Raw genomic sequence first — 18,870 nt, 5'->3', positions numbered from 1 at the left:
TTACCCGCTATGCCACAGCGCCAGCCCAATCATTTTTCATGAGTTTTTTGGTGTTTTTAAGAATTATTTTATTTGAAAGTTACATAGAGCCAGAGAGAGAGAGGTCTTCCATTCCGCTGGTTCACTTCCCAAATGACCACAATGGCCAGAGCTGAGCTGATCCGAAGCTAGGAGCCATCTTCCACTGCTTTCTCAGGCCACAGCAGAGAGCTGAATCAGAAGAGGAGCATCCAGGACTCGAACCGGTGTCCATATGGGATGCCAGCACTGCAGGCTGGGGCTTTAACCCACTGCACCACAGCGCCAGCCCCTTTCATGTTTTAAGAGGATCCCTCACATTCATGGATTTCAGAATTTTTTTTTTTTGCATCAGAGTAGACTTATGGTTTTATTCTATTTTCCACAAACTTTTTGAAGTACCCTTTCATGGTTGCTACAATGTCTGGCTTTAGTAAGTGGCAAAGTATTTAGTTCATCTCCAGAATGACATCTGTTTTATGTCTCTTAATCACTAGAACAATGGCAACTTGGGGAGGTTCTACCCAGTGTGCACTAGATGAAGAAGGAGATGAAGATGGGTACCTTTCTGAAGGAATTGTTCGCACGGATGAAGAGGAGGAGGAAGAAGAACAAGATGCCAGTTCCAATGATAACTTTGCTATATATCCTCCTAACAGTGTCAATCGTAACACCTATAATATAAAGGAAACTAAGAATAGGTTAGTTTCAGTGTTAAAATTTTTTGCTTGATTTGTCTTTCTGAACCAAGCAATTCTACAGTTCTCCAATCCAAGTGTCCTACGTTTCAATTCATTTATAACAGTATTCATAGGTAGTTCACACCCCACAAGTAAAGAGACTTAGTCTTTATGGATTGCCTCCACTTAGGATGCCAGTTTCAGGTCCTGGTACCCTTACTTATGTTTGACTTGGCTACAGATTTGGGAGTTCCCATTACTTTTCTTTGGGTTTGATAATTCACTAAAACAAGTCAAGGTAACACCTGATATACTTTTTTATTGTAAAGGACCCAACTGAGGAACAGCAAAATGGAAGATGTGCGTAGGGCAGTGTATGAGGTGGGCCTGTGTTCAAAGCTTCATGCCCTCTTTGGTCACACTACTCTTCCAGCGGAGATGTGTTCATCAGCCTAAAAGCTCTCTGAGCTTTGTTGTTTAGAGGTTTTTAGGGCAGTGTCTTTACAGACATGATTGATAGATCATTAGCCATTGGTGATAGGATTCAGTCTGGGGCCCCTCTCTCTTCTCTGCAGGTCAGGGAGATGGATCTCAAAGTTCTAACCCTCAAATAACCTTACTGGTTTTTCTGGTGATCACCATATTCCATTGTGAAGCCAGCTGGGTTCCTCCAAGAGTCATCTCATTAGCATAGCCTGAAGTGTGGTTGCAAGGGGTCTGTCAGGAATAACAAATGACCCTACCCTATCACTGGCAAGATCCCTAGGGTTTAGGAGCTCTGTGCCATGAGCCAGGGATAAAGACTACATACATTTTTAATTTACCACAAGGGTGTTGCTGCAGATCTCAGCTAGACTGGATCAAGATTAATACTTTTATGTGCTCATCTTTACTCATGTTTTGTGCATTAAGCAAAAGTGAAAAATTGTAGATAGTGAAAAAAGATCTGTGAAAAGGGAAATTTTATCAATGAAATTTGGTTAAGTAAATAGTTCTGCTTAATAATGGAATGGAATGTGGCTAAACCTAAAAAAAAGGAAAAATGGAAAAGTACTTGTGATACAGTAATTTTTCAGAATACAGAATTGTGTGAGCTGTTGAATAAAAATGTAAATGAAAAGCGATAGGGGCCAATGTTGTGGCATAGCAGATAAAGCCACCTGCCTGCAGTGCCAGCATCCTATATGGTCCCTGGTTCAAGTCCCAGCTGCTCCACTTCCAATCCAGCTCTCTGCTGTGGCCTGGAAAAGCAGTAGAAGATGGCCCAAGTCCTTGGGCCCCTTTACCCAAGTGGGAGACACAGAAGAAGCTTGTGGCTCCTGGCTTCGGATTGGTTCAGCTCCAGCCACTGAGGCCAATTGGGTAGTAAACCAGTGGATGGAAGACCCCCCCCTCCCTTTCTATTTCTCTTTCTCTTTCCCTGCATCTCCTCTCTCTGTGTAACTTTTTTCAAATAAATAAATAAATCATTAAAAAAAAAGAAAAGTAATAGTTGTCCAAGGTTAGAAATCTAGAATTTTCCTCCCTCTATTTATCATACTGTTTAAATCCTTTGAACTTAAAAGAGAACTACTGACTCATAGACCAGGGTATATCAGGGTTTATTGTTGTATTTTAAAAACTAATTTATTACATATAGTGACTTAATGCTTTTAATCTTGTGTTAGATGGAAGAACAATCGCCCTTTTTCAACAGATGGAAATTATCGTCCTTTAGCCAAGACAAGGCAACAGAATATCAGTACACAAAGACAAGAAAATCTTCGTTGGGTGTCAGAGCTCTCTTATGTAGAAGAGAAAGAACAATGGCAAGAACAAATTAATCAACTAAAGAAACAACTTGACTTCAGTGTTAATATTTGTCAGACTTTGATGCAAGACCAGCAGGTAAGATTTCTTAGGAAAATAAAATTTTATCTTCATCTTTGAAGCAATACAATTTTTTCTCCAGTCATCAGTAACTGTTACCCAAATTTTTCTTTCAATAGACTCTGTCTTGTCTGCTACAAACTCTTCTGACAGGTCCTTACAGTGTTATGCCCAGCAATGTTGCATCTCCTCAAGTACACCTTATAATGCACCAGTTAAACCAGTGCTATACTCAACTAACGTGGCAACAGAATAATGTTCAAAGGTAATCTCTTTCTTTAAAGTATTGAGACTGTATAGTAAATGCTAATACTCAAATATTCACTATCATCTAAAAATTTTATAAGCAGTGATTTGCCTGATGTTCTCTTGTAATACTATGGATTTGACTTGAAAAAATTTTTATCTAATTATATACTTACTTGCATGAATTGCATGTAAATTACACCACAATAAATTAATCTATAAATAAGCAGATAGTTCCTCATACTGATTATCTGACAGAAATGTTAACAGTTTTTATTTCAAAGGCTAGGTTATTAAATTAAGCCTACAGAGCAAGTGAATATTTATTGTAGTGTATTAAAGTGGTCAGTCTGTTCTGCATGCTATTAAATAATTTCATATTTAAATTTTGTCCGAGTGTACATTTTATAGATGGTAATATAACTGCTATTTAAATTATTGACTGCTTACATTTTGTAGGTTGAAACAAATGCTAAATGAACTTATGCGCCAACAAAATCAGCATCCAGAAAAACGTGGAAGCAAGGATAGGGGCAATAGTGTGCCACACCCTCCTTCTCCTAGTTTATTTTGTCCTTTCAGCTTTCCAGCACAGCCTGTAAATCTGTTTAATCTACCTGGGTTTACTAACTTTTCATCATTTGCACCAGGTAGGTAACTAAAACCCTAAAGGGAAAATAAATAAATGCAAATTGAGAGTATAATTTGTTTATTTTTTTAAGATTTGTTTTATTTATTTGAAAGAGTTACAGAGAAAGGTAGAGGTAGAGAGAGAGAGAGAGAGAGAGAGAGGTAGTACATCTACTGGTTTATTCCCCAAATGTTTGCAATGGCCTGAGCTGAGCCAGTCCAGAGCCAGGAGCTTCTTTGGGTCTCATGTGGAAGCCCAAGCGGTTGACTGTCTTCTACTGCTTTCCTAGGCCATAGCAGAGAGCTGGATCTGACATAAGATATTGGCAGTAGGCATAAAGAGAGAAATAATTGAAAAGATGGTAGAAGTAGAGTGAATAAGTTAAGTGACAGTTATATGAAGTGAGTCATGAAGGAGGAGGAGTTGAAGGTATTTATCAGGATATATAGGAAGAGAAAAAAGTTGGGGAGATTTGTAAATATGAGTATCTATACCTGAGTATAATTTATTTATTAAAAAATTATATTGGAAGAGAGAGATAGGAACAGAGAGAGAAATGCCCCAAATGTCCACAACAGCTGGGAAGGCCAGACCTAACCCAGGAGCCAGGAACTCAGTCTGGGTTTCCCACATGGGTAATAGGCACCCAACTGCTTGAACCACTACCTGCTGCCTCCCAGGGTGAGCATTAACAAGAAGCTGGAATCAGATCAGAAGCAGAGCCAGGACTCAAACCAATGCACTCCACTATGGGATGTAGGTGTTTGAAGTGGCATCTTTAACTCCTGCCCCAAATAAATGCTTGCCTCGCACAGTGTGATTTCTTAATAGTGTTTTTTTTTTTTTGTTTTTTTTTGTTTTTTGTTTTTTGTTTTTTTTTGGTTTTGTTTTTAAGATTTACTTGAAGTCAGAATTACAGAGAGAGGGGGAAAGAGAGAGAGAGAGAGAGAGCTCTTTCAGCCCTTGGTTCACTCCCCAAATGGCCTCAATGACCAAAGCTGGCCAGCCTGAAGGCAGGAGCCAGGAGCTTTTGGGTTTCCCACATAGTTGCAAGGGCCCAAGCACTTTCTCTGCTGCTTTCCCAGGGACATTAGCAGGGAGCCGCATCAGAAGAGGAGCAGCTGGGACTCAGTCTGGCACCCATATGGGCGGTTGGTGTCGCAGGCAGCAGCTTTACCTGCTTCACCACAGCACCTGCCCATTAACAGAATTTTTAAGTCACTGGCATTAAAGAATTTAAGAAGTTTTTTAGTTCTTTATATTGGCAGCAAATATTATTTGAGTAGACTTTAAGTAATAAGAAATTGCATATAGTATTCTCTTCCACTGTTACACGCTTTGTATCCATGCCAAACTTATATTGACTGTGCTTCATAAACTGGTTGTTTTGTGAATCCTTCCTGATTTCTTTCTCCCCAAGTTGTTTGTAGTCCATTGCAAATACTTCTTGATAGGTAGCACTATTTGTTAAGTATTTAATTATGTTCTACTTTCCCTAATTGAAATGGAAAGAACATAAGCTTTGGAGTTATGCAGACTTGAGATCAATTTCATAACATTGTTTCAAGTTAACTAACAGTTAAATTGCCTACAGTAGTCTAGCATCCAATATTAATTTGCTGAATGTCATTTCTGACTTTTAATTCTTAATGGGGTAGAGATCATTAGACATCTCTGTATTGTTGGTGCTGAAAATAGAGTGGTAAAGAGTGATTAAATAAATGAATATTGAACAATTTATTTTGGTGGATTTGAAAGGCATATTTAATTAAAACTGTATTTCATTTTAAGTCTAAAGATACTCTTTTATTGTTCTCTTACCCACTGTTTTTATTTATTAGGTATGAATTTCAGCCCTTTATTTCCTTCTAATTTTGGAGATTTCCCTCAGAATATTTCTACACCTACTGAACAGCAGCAACCGTTAGCCCAGAATCCTGCAGGGAAAACAGAATATATGGCTTTTCCAAAACCTTTTGAAAGCAGTTCTTCCATTGGAGCAGAAAAACAAAGGTACTTGATTGTGAACATAATTCATTGTTCTAAGAAATCTTACAGAACTATTTAACTTTGCCTGTTTTCTCCCAGACTAAGATGAATAATGAATACTTAGTAAATATTAAGGGGTGCCAGTATTGAGCAGATAAAATTTGGGATATTGCACTGAACCAATAGAACTAAATTCTACTTAGCAAGTGGAGTATTAAATTACTGTTAGAATGGTCAGAATTTCACAAATTCTGGTTCTGTTTGAATTGCTTTAGGTGATACAGAATATTGCATGTTGCCAATTCCTCTACTACAGCTCTTTTCTAGCTCTTCTTTTAACTTGTGTGTTCCATCCTCCTTTTTTTTTTTTTTTTTAAAGATTTTATATATTTGAGAGGTAGAACAACAGAGAGAGAGGGAGAGAGAGAGACAGAGACAGAGAGAAAGGTCTTCCATCCGCTGGTTCACTCCCCAAAAGGCCATGATAGACAGAGCTGGGCCAAACTGAAGCCAAGCGCCAGAAGCTTCTTCTGGTCTCCCACATGGGTGCAGAGGCCCAAGCACTTGGGCCATCTTCTGCTGCTTTTCTAGGCCATAAGCAGAGAGCTGGATCGAAAGAGAAGCATCCAGAACACGAACTGGTGCCCATACAGGATGTTAGCACCGCAGGCAGAGGCTTAGTCTACTATGCCACAGCGCCAGCCCCCTCCTTTTTTTTTCCCACCCTTTTCATCTTGAGTTTTAGAACTTTGATTTGTAACTTTTGCCAATAAAAAATTGACTTAGAATAATCCAACGTTAAAGTTTAAAGTAATTTGTGGTATTAACCTGTGTACTATTTGCATATTTAATGCATATTTTTGTAAATATATTTTTTGAGGTATTGACAGTTTTATTCCCCTAAATCTACTCAGTAAACTCTATCTGGAGTTTTTAGTAAATTGAGAAATCTATAATTTTAAAAAACTTATTTTAACAAGGAATCAAAAACAGTCTGAAGAGGAGATGGAAAACAGTAGGACACCATGGTTATATGACCAAGAAGGGGAAGTGGAAAAACCGTTTATCAAGACTGGATTTGCAGTATCTGTAGAGAAAACTACGAATAGTAACCGCAAAAATCAATTGGATACAAACAGGAGAAGACGCCAGTTTGATGAAGAGTCATTAGAAAGCTTTAGCAGTATGCCTGATCCAGTAGATCCAACAACAGTAACCAAGACATTCAAAACGAGAAAAGCGTCTGCACAGGCCAGCCTGGCATCTAAAGATAAAACTCCCAAGTCAAAGAGTAAGAAGAGGAATTCTACTCAGCTGAAAAGCAGAGTTAAAAATATTGGTAAGTATTAGTATTTAATTTCAGTATGGATAGATGGGTTAGCACTTTTCTAGGCCTATCAAAAGCATTTTTGGTTAATTTTACAATTTTTTTGAATGTAAACATTTTAAAACATGGCATTCCTTTTTTTTTTGCACTTCTTAAAAGTTTCTTGTTTCCGGTATATGTGATTACTATGAGCTCAGATGTTATCTTAATTTTTTAGGTTGCTGAAAAATTGCCAAAATTCCCAAGTCTTAATATTCTTTCTTTTAATATTAGATCAGGTACTACATCTAATTTTTTTATTTGTTTATTTATTTATTTTATTTGAAAGTCAGTTACAGGATGGAGATCGTCCATCGTTGGTTTACTCCTCTGATGGCTGCCACCCAATCCAGTTGCCAGGAGCTTCTTATGGGTCTCCCACTGCTTTTCCAAGGCCATTAGCAGAAAGTTAGGTCATAGTGGAGCAGCTTGGACACAAACAGGTGCCCATATGGCATGCTGGTGGCTCTGGTGGCAGTACCTGCTACACCACAATGCTGCCCTGCATCCATCTCTTTAGTCTTAATTTCTCGTTAGCTTCTTGGATGGTTGATTTAAAAATATATGGACTTCTAAATATGTACAACATTTGAATATCATGTGAAACCCCCTTTTTTTTTTTTTTGGTAAAGATTTATTTATTTATTTGAAAGGCAGAGTTACACAGAATAAAAGGCAGAGAGAGAGAGGCCTTCCGTCCACTGGTTCACTGCCCAGTTGGATGCAATGGCTAGAGCTGCACCGATCCAAAGCCAGGAGCCAGGAGCTTCTCCCGGGTCTCCCATGTGGTTGCAGGGACCCAAGGACTTGGGCCATCTTCCACTGCTTTCCCAGGCTGTAGCAGAGAGCTGGATAGGAAGTGGAGCAGTCAGGACTCAAACTGGCACCCATATGGGATGCTGGCACTACAAGCAGCAGCTTTACCCACTACACCACAGCGCCGGCCCCATGAAACCATTTTTAAAACAGGTTTGCTTTTAGTCCTTTAGTAACTAAAGCCACATTTTATTGAATCTTGTCATTGAGTGTCATATTAAAGTTCTCTTTGTAGTGTTAATTGTATACCTTTAAAAAAAAGATTTATTTATTTGAAAGGCAGAGTTACAGAAGAGAAAGAGAGGGGGATCTTTCATCCACTGGTTCACTTCCCAAATGGCTGCTGCGGCTGGAGCCAGGAGCTTCTTACTGGTCTCCCATGTGGTGACGGGTCCAAGCACTTGAAGCATCTTGTGCTGCTTTCCCAGGCATGGTAGCAGGGAGCTCGATTGGAAATAGAGCGGCTAGAACTCAAACCAGTGCCATATGGGATGCTGGCATCACAGGTGGCAGCCTTACCTGCTACATCACAATGCTAGACCCCATACCTCTCTTTTTAAAAATAGGTTTCCTGACTTATGGTAAACATACTGAAGTCTAGTACTGGTTTAAAATGGTTTTACTAGCTAATTTTGGAACATTACAGCTGATGAATACCTGTTAAGTTAGCAAGAGATAGATTTTTTTGGCTGTGGCCTAAAGAGGTTGCTCTGAGCTGGTACTTTAGTGCCTAATATTAGGGACTGGCCTTGTGGCATAGTGGTTAAAGCCATTGCCTGTCATGCAGGCGTCCCATATGGGAACTGGTTAGCGTCCCTGCTCTTCCACTTCTGATCCATCTTCCTGCTAATGCACCTGGGAAAACATTGGAAGATGACCCAAGCCTGGGCCCGTGCATCCACATAGGAGACCCAGATGAAGCTCCTGGCTCCTGGTCGGTTGGTCCAGCCCTGTCCTTTGCACTCCCTTTGGGGAGTGAACCAGCAGATGGAAGCCCTCTCCCTCTCTCTCTGTAACTTACCTTTCAAATAAATAAAATACATCTTAAAAAAAGAAAAATAGAGTATTTAGGCCTGTGATAAAACTTGATAAAATCTCTGCTACATTCCAATGCCATTACAATACATATGGGTATAGTAGGGCCCTAGTAAATCTTGTAGTAAAAATTAAACTTGTAATGGCAGCATTCATCTTAACCATTTTTGGGTAATGAATCCTTGAAAAGGATGCTTGCTAATTTTTTTCATTTCAAGAATTTGTTAAGTCCTTGATTCCTATTCCCTATCCACATGTGAAGAATCTGATAGTTAAATAAGCAAATTTGTACAGGGATGATGACATTTTTTCTCAGCACACATATCATCAAGGATGCTTAAGATAGTTATCCTGTTTTAAAGGTTTGGGAGGAGCTTATTTATTTAGTAAATAAATCAGTGATATGAAACCATTCAGACAACTGCTACACTTTCTCCAGGATTACTCTTGGTGCCAATTCAGAACATTTAAGTGTTTATTAGTCATTTTGAGACAGCCCCTTTGGGTAGCCATAAAACTTTTCATACATTTGTGCTTGCCCCCACAAAAGTGATTTTAAAATAAAAAAAAAGAAAGATTTTTGTTACATAAGTGAAGACAAACTAACATTTTGTCTTAAAGTATTCTCTCATTCAACTAGATAACTTAAGTGTGCTAGGGTAATGCTTCTTAAACTTTAATATTTCATGTACATTTCCTTGAAAATCGTGTTAAAGTACAGATTCTGATTCACATGGCCTAAAAGGGATCTGAGAGCCTACATTTGTGGACTACACTTTGAGTAGCAAGGTTTTAGAAGGCTTTGGTCAACTCTATAATCTCAAAGTTGTGCTTATGAAACATATTTATTAAATAAAAGCTTTCTATAAAAAAAGCGGCTTTGGTCAGTTAGTGGCCATATCTTCCAAAGCCTGGAAATATTGGTATATATTTGCATATTTTTGAAACACCTTTATTCTGGGAAATTACTATTCCTTATATATAATTCAGTTTTTTTACTTCATGGCAAAGACTGACATTTTAATCTTTGTGCTTTCTTCTTATTTAGGTATAAAAATACCTGTTAAAAACATATGTCCACATTTGTTCACCAGATATTCAAGACCCTGTGTTAATAAGGGCCCCACTTTAAGGTGCACACACCAAAATAAAAGACTTGATAGCAAAATCAGACTGTGTCAGGGTACTTCAAAAAGTTATGAAGAACGAAGTTTGAAGTATGAATTTGTTTTACTGCAAATTTTGAAATCCATGCATAATTTTTTCATAATAGACATTTTTCATATATATATATATACACACTATGAAGTCTTTTTGCCCCAAAATTTTTTGCCCCAAAATAAACTCATACTTTCATTTTTCCATAAACTTTTTGAAAGATCCTTATTTATACCAGAGGCAAATTAATGTGTGTTAAAATCAAATTAGTCAGCCGAATCCTTGCTATTCAAAATGTGAGACATGGACACACAGCACTGGCATCATCTGGGAGCTTATTAGAAAGGCAGATTTTAGGTCATACTTTATCTCAGTATGCCATTTTCTTCAATATTCATTTTAACAAAATTCTTAGTGTTTTATATGAAGATATGCACATGAAAGACTGATAAGTACTGAGCTCGACCACTGGTTTTTGTTCTCTTTAGGTAAAGGAATAATGAAGATTTATTAGAACAGGGATTTTTCTCCTCCCTACCAGTTGTGGTAAATGGAGGTGCATGGGGAGAATGTTGAAAAGCATTCCATGTTGCAACAATAATTGAAGTGTAGAATTGAAAAGTAGGGTGAGAGGAATTGGGAAAGGAAAAGGATATGACAAATAGATCAGTGTAGTGTAACTTCAGTTGCTGTCTTAAGATATATATTACAACTAGTTATACTGTCCCAGATTTACTAGACAGAACTATTTATGTGTATGTTTTTTGTACATTTTGACAGTCTTTCAGAGGTGATATGCTAAATCTTCATGTAATTCTAAATTCCCCACAGTGGTAACTGATTTTAATTTTTAGAAATTACTTATTAAAAATATTTATTGCATGTGAAGTAAGAACTTACAAAATTATGTAAAAGACATTGATTTAGCTGCAGTTCAATCTTTACTCTTTGGACACTCATGGTGGGAAAACAGAATTTATCCCTTGATATTTTTAGTTTGGGAAGCATATAAAACTATTAAGTTTTTTTTTCTTCCTCTCATCTTGTTTTTTTAGAGATTTATTTATATATTTTGAAAGTCCGAGTTAGAGAGAGAACTTTCATCCACTGGTTCACTCCTCAGATTGCTGCAGGCTGAAGCAAGAAGCCAGGAGCTTCACCCAAGTCTCCCACATCAGTGGCAGGGGCCCAGACACTTGGGCCCTGCTTTTCCCAGGCCATTAGCTAGAAAGGAAATACAGCATCTGGGACAGAAATCAGTGCCCATAGGGGATGCTGGCCTCTCAGGTGGCAGCTTTCTCTGCTACACCACAACACCAGCCCCTCCTCTCATAGCATCTTTTTTTGTGTGATTTTTTTAAAGATTTATCCATTTATTTGAAATGCAGAATTATAGAGAGGCAGTGGGGGGGGGGGTCTTCCATCTACTTTTCACTCCTCAAATGGCTGCACTGGCCAGAGCTGGGCTAATCAAAAGTCAGGAGCCAGAGCATCCAAGTTTCTAATGCAGGTGCAGGGGCCCAAGCACTTAGGCTATCTTCTACTGCTTTCTCAGGCCACAGAAGAGAGCTGGATTGGAAGTGGAGCAGCCAGGACTTGAACCGGCATGCATGTGGGATGCTGGTACTTCAGGCAGCGGCTTTACCAACTACACCACAATGCCAGCCCCCTCTCATAGCATTTTTTTTTTAATTAAAATATGTATATTTTTATTTAAAAGGCAGAGAGAGAGAAAGGTCCTCTATCCATTGGTTCACTCCCCAAATGGCCCCAACAGCTGGAGCTGAGCCAATCCAAAGCCAGGAGCCAGGAACTTCCTCTGATCTCCCACATGGGTCCTGGACCCAAGGACCTGGGCAATCCTCTACTGCCTTCCAGGGCCATAGCAGAGAGCTGGATCGGAAGTGGAGCAGCTGGGATTCGAACCCGTGCCCATACAGTATGCTGGCATTGCAGGTCCTAGCTTTACCCGCTAAGCCACAGTGCTATTCCCTCATAGCATCTTAATTACAGCATGCATCTTTTGCAGTTTCAGCTTTTGTGGAGGATGACTGGGTGTATATCTTATTTTAAGGTATCTGTTGGGTTTTCCCAAAGATTATATGCCACATTATGTATTTTAATTTTGATTAAAATTCACTTAGCACTTTTCATGTGATTCAATAACAGCAGTTAAAAGCTTAATTTTATTTATATATTCTTGTCAGAATGACATACTTTAAATTTTTGTCTTTACAGTATTGTGTGCTATTAATTTAATGAGCAATATAGTGCTACCAGTCACGTGATCTTAAATTTTATATTTGGCAATCATATTGTTTATTGCTGGACTTGTTCTGCATGAAAATCAATAATAATTAAGAGGACTGTTTCTAGTAAGTTTCATGTAGAATGAATGGGATGGCTAGACTTCACCCTGAGAGACCAATGAAGAAAACAATATAAATTTGTTTTGATGAAGTCCTACCCTGAGTGATGGCTTTAGAAACAAAAAGGGAGGGTTTGAATGCAGATAGGATATTACAGAGTAAACAGATCATATCTTGGGAATTTAGTTGTTATTTTTTTCCCAAAGGAACTCTTTATTTAATGAGTACAAATTTTATAAGTACAACTTGAGGAATACGGGGATTTTCCCACCATATCCGTCTTCCCACCCGACCTCCTCCTCCCTCTCCCTTTCCCAGTCCCACTCTCCGTTTAAAAAAAAAAAAAATGTTTTTCCACAGTCAAGACAAGGCTGTTCAAGTCATTGCTTCTCAAAGTGTCAATTTCACTTCTACAGATTTCCTTTTAGGTGTTGTGTTAGTTATCACAGATCAGGAAGAATATATGGTATTTGTCTCTTTGGAACTGGCTTATATCACTATAATGTTTTCCAGATTCATCCATTTTGTTGCAAATGACCAGATTAATTTTTTTTTACTGCTGTGTAGTATTCCATAGGGTACATATCTAAGATTTCTTTATCTAGTCTTCAGTTGGTGGGCATTTAGGGTGATTCCATATTTTATATGCTGTGAATTGAGCTGCAGCAAACATGGGGGTGCAGATAACTCTTTTATTTGCTGATTTCATTTCTCTTAGGTAAATTCCCAGGAGTGGGATGGCTGGGTCATATGGTAGGTCTATATTCACATTTTTGAGGTATCTCCAAAGTGACTTCTGTAATGGTTTACCAGTTTACATTCCCACCAACAGTGGATTAGGGTACCTTTTTCCCCACATCCTCGCCACCATTTGTTGTTTGTTGATTTCTGTACGAAAGCCATTCTTACTAGGGTGAGGTGAAACCTCATTGTGGTTTTGATTTGCATCTCCCGGATAGCTAATGATCCTGAGCATTTTTTATGTGTCTGTAGGCTTTCTGGATTTCCTCTTTTGAGAAATATCTGCTTAAGCTCTTTGCCCACTTCTTGACTGGATTGTTTGCTTTGCTGTTGTTGAGTTTTTGATCACTTTATATATTCTGTTTATGTATCTTTTATCAGTTGCATGATTTGTAAATAATTTCTCCCATTCTGTCAGTTGCCTCTTCACTTTCCTGAGTGTTTCTTTTGCAGTACAGAAGCTTCTCAATTTGTTGTAAACATATTTGTTAATTTTGGCTTTGATTGCCTGTGCCTCTGGGATCTGTTCCAAGAACTCTTTGCTTATGCCAATGTCTTGCAGGATTTCTCCAATGTTTTCTAATAATTTGATGGTAGCAGGTCATAGATTGAGGCCTTTCATCTATTTTGAATGGATTTTTGTGTAAGGTGCAAGGTAGGGGTTCCTGCTTGATACTTTTGTATGTGGAAATCCAGTTTTCCCAATATAATTTCTTGAAGTGACTGTCCTTGCTCCAGGGATTGGTTTTAGCTCCTTGATCAAATATAAGTTGGTTGCAGTTGATTGGATTTATTTCTGGCATTTCTAGTCTGTTCCATTGATCTATCCATCTGTTTTAGTTTCAGTAACAGGCTGTTTTGATTATAACTGACTTGTAGTATGTCTTGAAATCTGGTATTGTGATGCCTCCAGCTTTGTTTTTGTTGTGTAAGATTGTTTTAGCTATTTGAGGTCTCCTGTGTTTCCATGTGAATTTCAGCATCACTTTTACTAGATCTGAGAAGAATTTTTTTGGTATTTTGATTGGTATCGCATTGAATCTGTAAATTGCTTTTGGGAGGATATTTTGATGATGTAGATTCTTCCAATCCATGAATATAAAGGTTCTTTCATTCTTTTGTGTCTTCTGTTTCTTTCTTTAATGTTTTGTAATTCTCATTGTACAGATCTTTGACATTCTTGGTTAAATTTGTTCCAAGGTATTTGATTCTGTTTTGAAGCTATTATGAATGAGATTGATCTCAGAAATTCATTCTCAGCCTTGGCATTGTCTTTGTATACAAAGGCTGTTGATTATTATATATTGATTTTATATCCTGCTACTTTATAGTCATGTCAACTACAAATAGGGAGAGTTTGACTTTCTCTTTCCCAATTTGAATCCCTTTGATTTTATTTCTTGCCTAATGATGCTGGCTAAAACTTCCAGGACTATGCTGAATAGCCATGACAAGAGTGAACATCATTGTCTGGTTCTGGATCTCAGTGGGAATGCTTCCAACTTTCCCTCATTCAATAGAACCCTGGCCATGGGTTTGTCATAAAGGGCTTTGATTGTGTTGAGGAATGTTCCTTCTATACCCAATTTGCTTAGCATTTTCATCATGAAAGGGCATTGGATTTTATCAGATGTTTTCTCTGTATCAAGATAATCATATGGTTTCTGTTCAGCAGTTTGTTAATGTGATGTGTCACACTGATTGATTTGTGGATGTTGAACCATCCCTGCATACAAGGGATAAATCCCACTTGGTTTGGGTGGATGATCTTTCTGATGTGTTGTTGGATTCAATTGGTTAGAATTTTGTTGAGGGTTTTTGTGTCTGTGTTCATCAGGGAAATTGGTCTGCAGTTTTCTTTCTCTGTTGCATCTTTTTCAGGTTTAGGAATTAAGGTGATGCTGGCTTCATAGAAAGAATTTGGGAAAATTCCCTCTCAGTTGTTTTGAATAACTCTAGAAGAAGTGGAGTTAGTTCTTTAAATGTCTGGTAGAATTCAGCAGCGAAACCATCTGGCCCTGGGCCTTTCATTTTTAGGAGGGTCTTTATTACTGATTCAATTTCTGTCTTGGTTATGGGTCTGTTTAGATTTTCTATGTCTTCATGGCTCAATATAGGTAGGTTGTATGTGTCCAGGAATCTATCCATTTTTCTAGGTTTCCCCGTTTGTTGGCATACAGCTCTTTGTAGTAATTTCTCATTCTTTTTATTTTTGTGTTAAAGTCTATTTTGTCTGACATTAGGAAGGCTTCAGCAGCTTTTTTGTTTGTTTGTTTCAGTTAGCATAGAATATCTTTTTCCATTCTTGGACTTTCAGTCCACATGCATCTTTGTTGGTGAGATGTGTTTTTTTGTGAGAAGCAAATAGATGGGTTATGATTTTTAATCCATTCAGCCAGTCTCTGTCTTTTAACTGGAGAGTTGTGGCCATTTACATTCAAGGTGACGATTGATAAGTAACAGCTTTGCCCTGCCATTTTTCCATAAATATTCCTATTTTTTACTTTGGATTTCCTTTGTACTTTTACTGGGAGCTTTCCTTTACCTTCTTTCGTAGTGATGACCGTGTTTCTGTGCAGCACATCCTTAAGCATCTTCTGCAGAGCTAGACAGGTGGTGACAAATTCTTTCAGTTCTGTTTGTCATGGAAGGTCTTTATTTCACCTTCATTCATAAATGAGAGCTTTACAGGGTATAGTATCCTGGTTGACAGTTCCTTTCTCTTAAGACTTTGAATACATCGCACCATTCTCTCTTGCCTATAGTGTTTCTGATGAGAAGTCTGTGAGTCTAATTGGAGATCCTCTGAAAGTAATCTGGCATTTCTCTCATGCAAATTTTATAATCTTTCTGTTTTATTATGGAGAGCTTGATTACAGTGTGCCGTGATGAAGATCTTTTCTGTTCATATCTATTAGGAATTCTATGTGCTTCCTATACTTGGATGTCTCTTTCTTTCTCCAAATTAGGGAAATTTTCTTATTATTTCACTGAAAAGGCCTTCTAATTCTTCTCTCCATGCCTTCAGGAACGACTGGAACCCATATGTTAGGTCGTTTGATAGTATCCTGTAGGTTACCAACAGTGTGTTTTAGTTTTCTAATTTCTTCTTGTGTTTGGTCTGACCGTATATTTTCCTGTGCTTTGTCTTCTAAGTCAGATAGTCTTTCTTCTGCTTCACCAATTCTGTTGTTAAGGGTTTCCACTGTATTTTTTATTTGTCCTTTTGAACTCTTTATTTCCAAGATTTCATTTTGATTTCTCTTTAAGATCTCAATTTCATGGGAGAAATTTTCTTTCAGGTCATGTATGGATTTCCTTAGCTCAAGCATTGCTTCTGGTTATTTCTAAATAATCATCAAATTTTTCAATTCCATTTCTGGCATTTCTTCAGTCTCATCCTCACAATCTAGTATGAGATATTTTCTTTTGGGGGTGTCATATTGTCTTCCTTATTCTTGTTTCTTGGATTGGTGCATTTGTTTAGCATTTGTGGGGATACTCATTTGTTTCTTTGATTTTTTTGCTGTGGTGGCTTTTATCTTTGGACTATGTCTGAGTGGATTAGTAGAGTATCTGCTTTCAGGGAATACCTAGAGGTGTGTAGTGGGTGTGGCTAGGGAGTTCTGTCCAGTGCTCCAGGGTGGAGGCTGTGGCTTGTCTGAGGTGACACACCCAGGTTTCTATCGGTAAATCTCCTTTTTTTTTTTTTTTAATCAGAGGGGAGGTTTCTTGTCTGCCAGCGTAGATTCAGCTGAGCCCCTCTTGAAGGAGTCCAATGCCTGGGCGCTAGCCCCAGTGATCATATTATTTTGTTCGCTTAGCCACAAAGACCACACAAAGGATCTGTGCAGTCCTCAGTATAAGCTCAGATTCCCCAGCAATGTCACTCACCAGCTAACCAGGAAGCTCTGATTGTGAGGTGCTTCCCACAGTGACTGCCTAATGTCCCAGCCTCACCATGAACCCTCCCACACAGCTTCAGTGTTTTCACAGTCCCAGCACACAAGCTTCCCACAGTCCTGAGTACCCAGCCCGGTCTGTTATTCCCACCAGACTCAGTCGTCTCTGCTTGGCTTGTGGTCATGGACATGAGCTGGCGTAGCTGTTATGTCCAGAATGGCGCCTGCTCCCTGTCAGCTTATTAAAGGATGCCTTTGCAGTTTGATCAGGGAGAGAGAAAAGTGCCGTTGCTTTGTGTTTTCTGTCATTTCTTCAGTCTCATCCTCTACTTTGGCAGGAACACTATCCTCCACCAGGCTCCCAGCCAGATTCCCTCTAGGCTCTTTTTGCATTCTGTCATTCTGTTCACCAGTGGCTTGGGCTGCTACAGTCTCACCTCACTCTCAACACTGGTGTGGAGGCTCTCAACTTCTGGGGGCCAAAGTTGTACATGTCCTCGCCTTCTATGTAGGTCCATGTGTTCCTCCAATTTGTGTAGTTTCCTCTGCTGTTTTCTCCATAACTCTTCCCTGAGACTTGAACTTAGTTTTTTTTGTTGGTTTGGTTTGGTTTGGTTTGGTTTTTTTTTTTTTTTTGGACAGGCAGAGTGGACAGTGAGAGAGAGACAGAGAGAAAAGTCTTCCTTTGCCGTTGGTTCACCCTCCAATGGCCGCCGCGGCTGGCGCGCTGTGGCCGGCGCACTGCACTGATCCGATGGCAGGAGCCAAGTACTTATCCTGGTCTCCCATGGGGTGCAGGGCTCAAGCACTTGGGTCATCCTCCACTGCACTCCCTGGCCACAGCAGAGAGCTGGCCTGGAAGAGGGGCAACCGGGACAGAATCCAGCGCCCTGACCAGGACTAGAACCCGGTGTGCCAGCGCCGCAAGGCAGAGGATTAGCCTAGTGAGCCGCGGCGCCGGCCCAAACTTAGTTATTATTAAGCAGAGCAGCTGTTGTGATCTGGAGGCTGTAAGTAGCAGAGCATTAGGTTCTACCGGCTCTTTCAGTGTCTGCACAAACATCAGTGCTCCCTGGTTCAGGAGGAAGCTTTGTTGGAGGAGATCCTTGCAGCCCTTCCTGTTTTTGACTTTCCCCTCAACCTCTAAGAGCAGTCATGTTTTGCCACTTCCAGCTGCTAGTGGTAAGAGCTGTTATTATTGAAGAAGTAGGAACTAGTCCTTCCTACTCCAGCCTGGGATAGAATATTTTCCTTTGCAGCTTTACAGACTAGACAAATACTCTCTTGATGGGAAGGACAACTTGCTAGCCAGAATGTTGCTTGACCATAGGGAAGGGATTGTACCACCATTCAGGCTACTCAGTATTTGAGTCCAGCTCTAAGGACATAGGTCAGAGTCCTGATCAGGCCAGTGAATATAACAGTGCATGTAATAAGGAGCTGGAGTCAGAAGGGTAAGAAGCAGACCACTAAAAGAGGCAAAACCTGGTAAAAAATGGATTTATTGAAGGAAATATACACTTGAACAAAATAAAAAGGGTATGTAAGCAGATTCAGTTGTAACATAAATTCTTTAGAATCAGGGCCGGCGCCGCGGCTCACTAGGCTAATCCTCCGCCTAGCGGCGCCGGCACACCGGGTTCTAGTCCCGGTTGGGGCGCCGGATTCTGTCCCGGTTGCCCCTCTTCCAGGCCAGCTCTCTGCTGTGGCCAGGGAGTGCAGTGGAGGATGGCCCAGGTGCTTGGGCCCTGCACCCCATGGGAGACCCGGAAAAGCACCTGGGTTCTGGGTTCTGGCTCCTGGCTCCTGGCTGCTGGCTCCTGCCATCGGATCAGCGCGGTGCGCCGGCCGCAGCGCGCCTGCCGCGGCGGCCATTGGAGGGTGAACCAATGGCAAAGGAAGACCTTTCTCTCTGTCTCTCTCTCTCACTGTCCACTCTGCCTGTCAAAAAAATAAAAATAAAAAAAAATTATAAAAAAAATTATAAATTCTTTAGAATCAGAAAAAATGACTTTGACTTCTGATGTTTAGATTATTTGTAGAAGAGGAC

The 18,870-nt window shown here is 39.5% G+C and overlaps 1 protein-coding gene across 50 annotated transcripts in view; it reads left to right on the top strand.

The window, feature by feature from the left end:
• Positions 1-18,870, top strand: part of PCM1 (pericentriolar material 1) — a 117,138-nt gene that overhangs the window by 57,591 nt on the left and 40,677 nt on the right. For 35 of the 50 annotated variants that reach the window (XM_070068464.1, XM_070068460.1, XM_070068463.1 and 32 more), the window contains 6 exons: positions 516-719; positions 2,366-2,585; positions 2,687-2,832; positions 3,273-3,463; positions 5,286-5,457; positions 6,414-6,772. In XM_070068464.1, the coding sequence (XP_069924565.1) occupies positions 516-719; positions 2,366-2,585; positions 2,687-2,832; positions 3,273-3,463; positions 5,286-5,457; positions 6,414-6,772 (1,292 nt within the window). The remainder of the gene's footprint in view (positions 1-515; positions 720-2,365; positions 2,586-2,686; positions 2,833-3,272; positions 3,464-5,285; positions 5,458-6,413; positions 6,773-18,870) is intronic. The other 15 variants (XM_070068462.1, XM_070068453.1, XM_070068465.1 and 12 more) reach the window with 1 other exon arrangement.

Source organism: Oryctolagus cuniculus, chromosome 2, assembly GCF_964237555.1.
Source record: "Oryctolagus cuniculus chromosome 2, mOryCun1.1, whole genome shotgun sequence".
Classification (NCBI taxonomy): Eukaryota; Metazoa; Chordata; class Mammalia; order Lagomorpha; family Leporidae; genus Oryctolagus; species Oryctolagus cuniculus.
The sequence above is the reverse complement of the archived record's forward strand: the minus strand, read 5'-3'. Positions and strand labels throughout refer to the sequence as shown.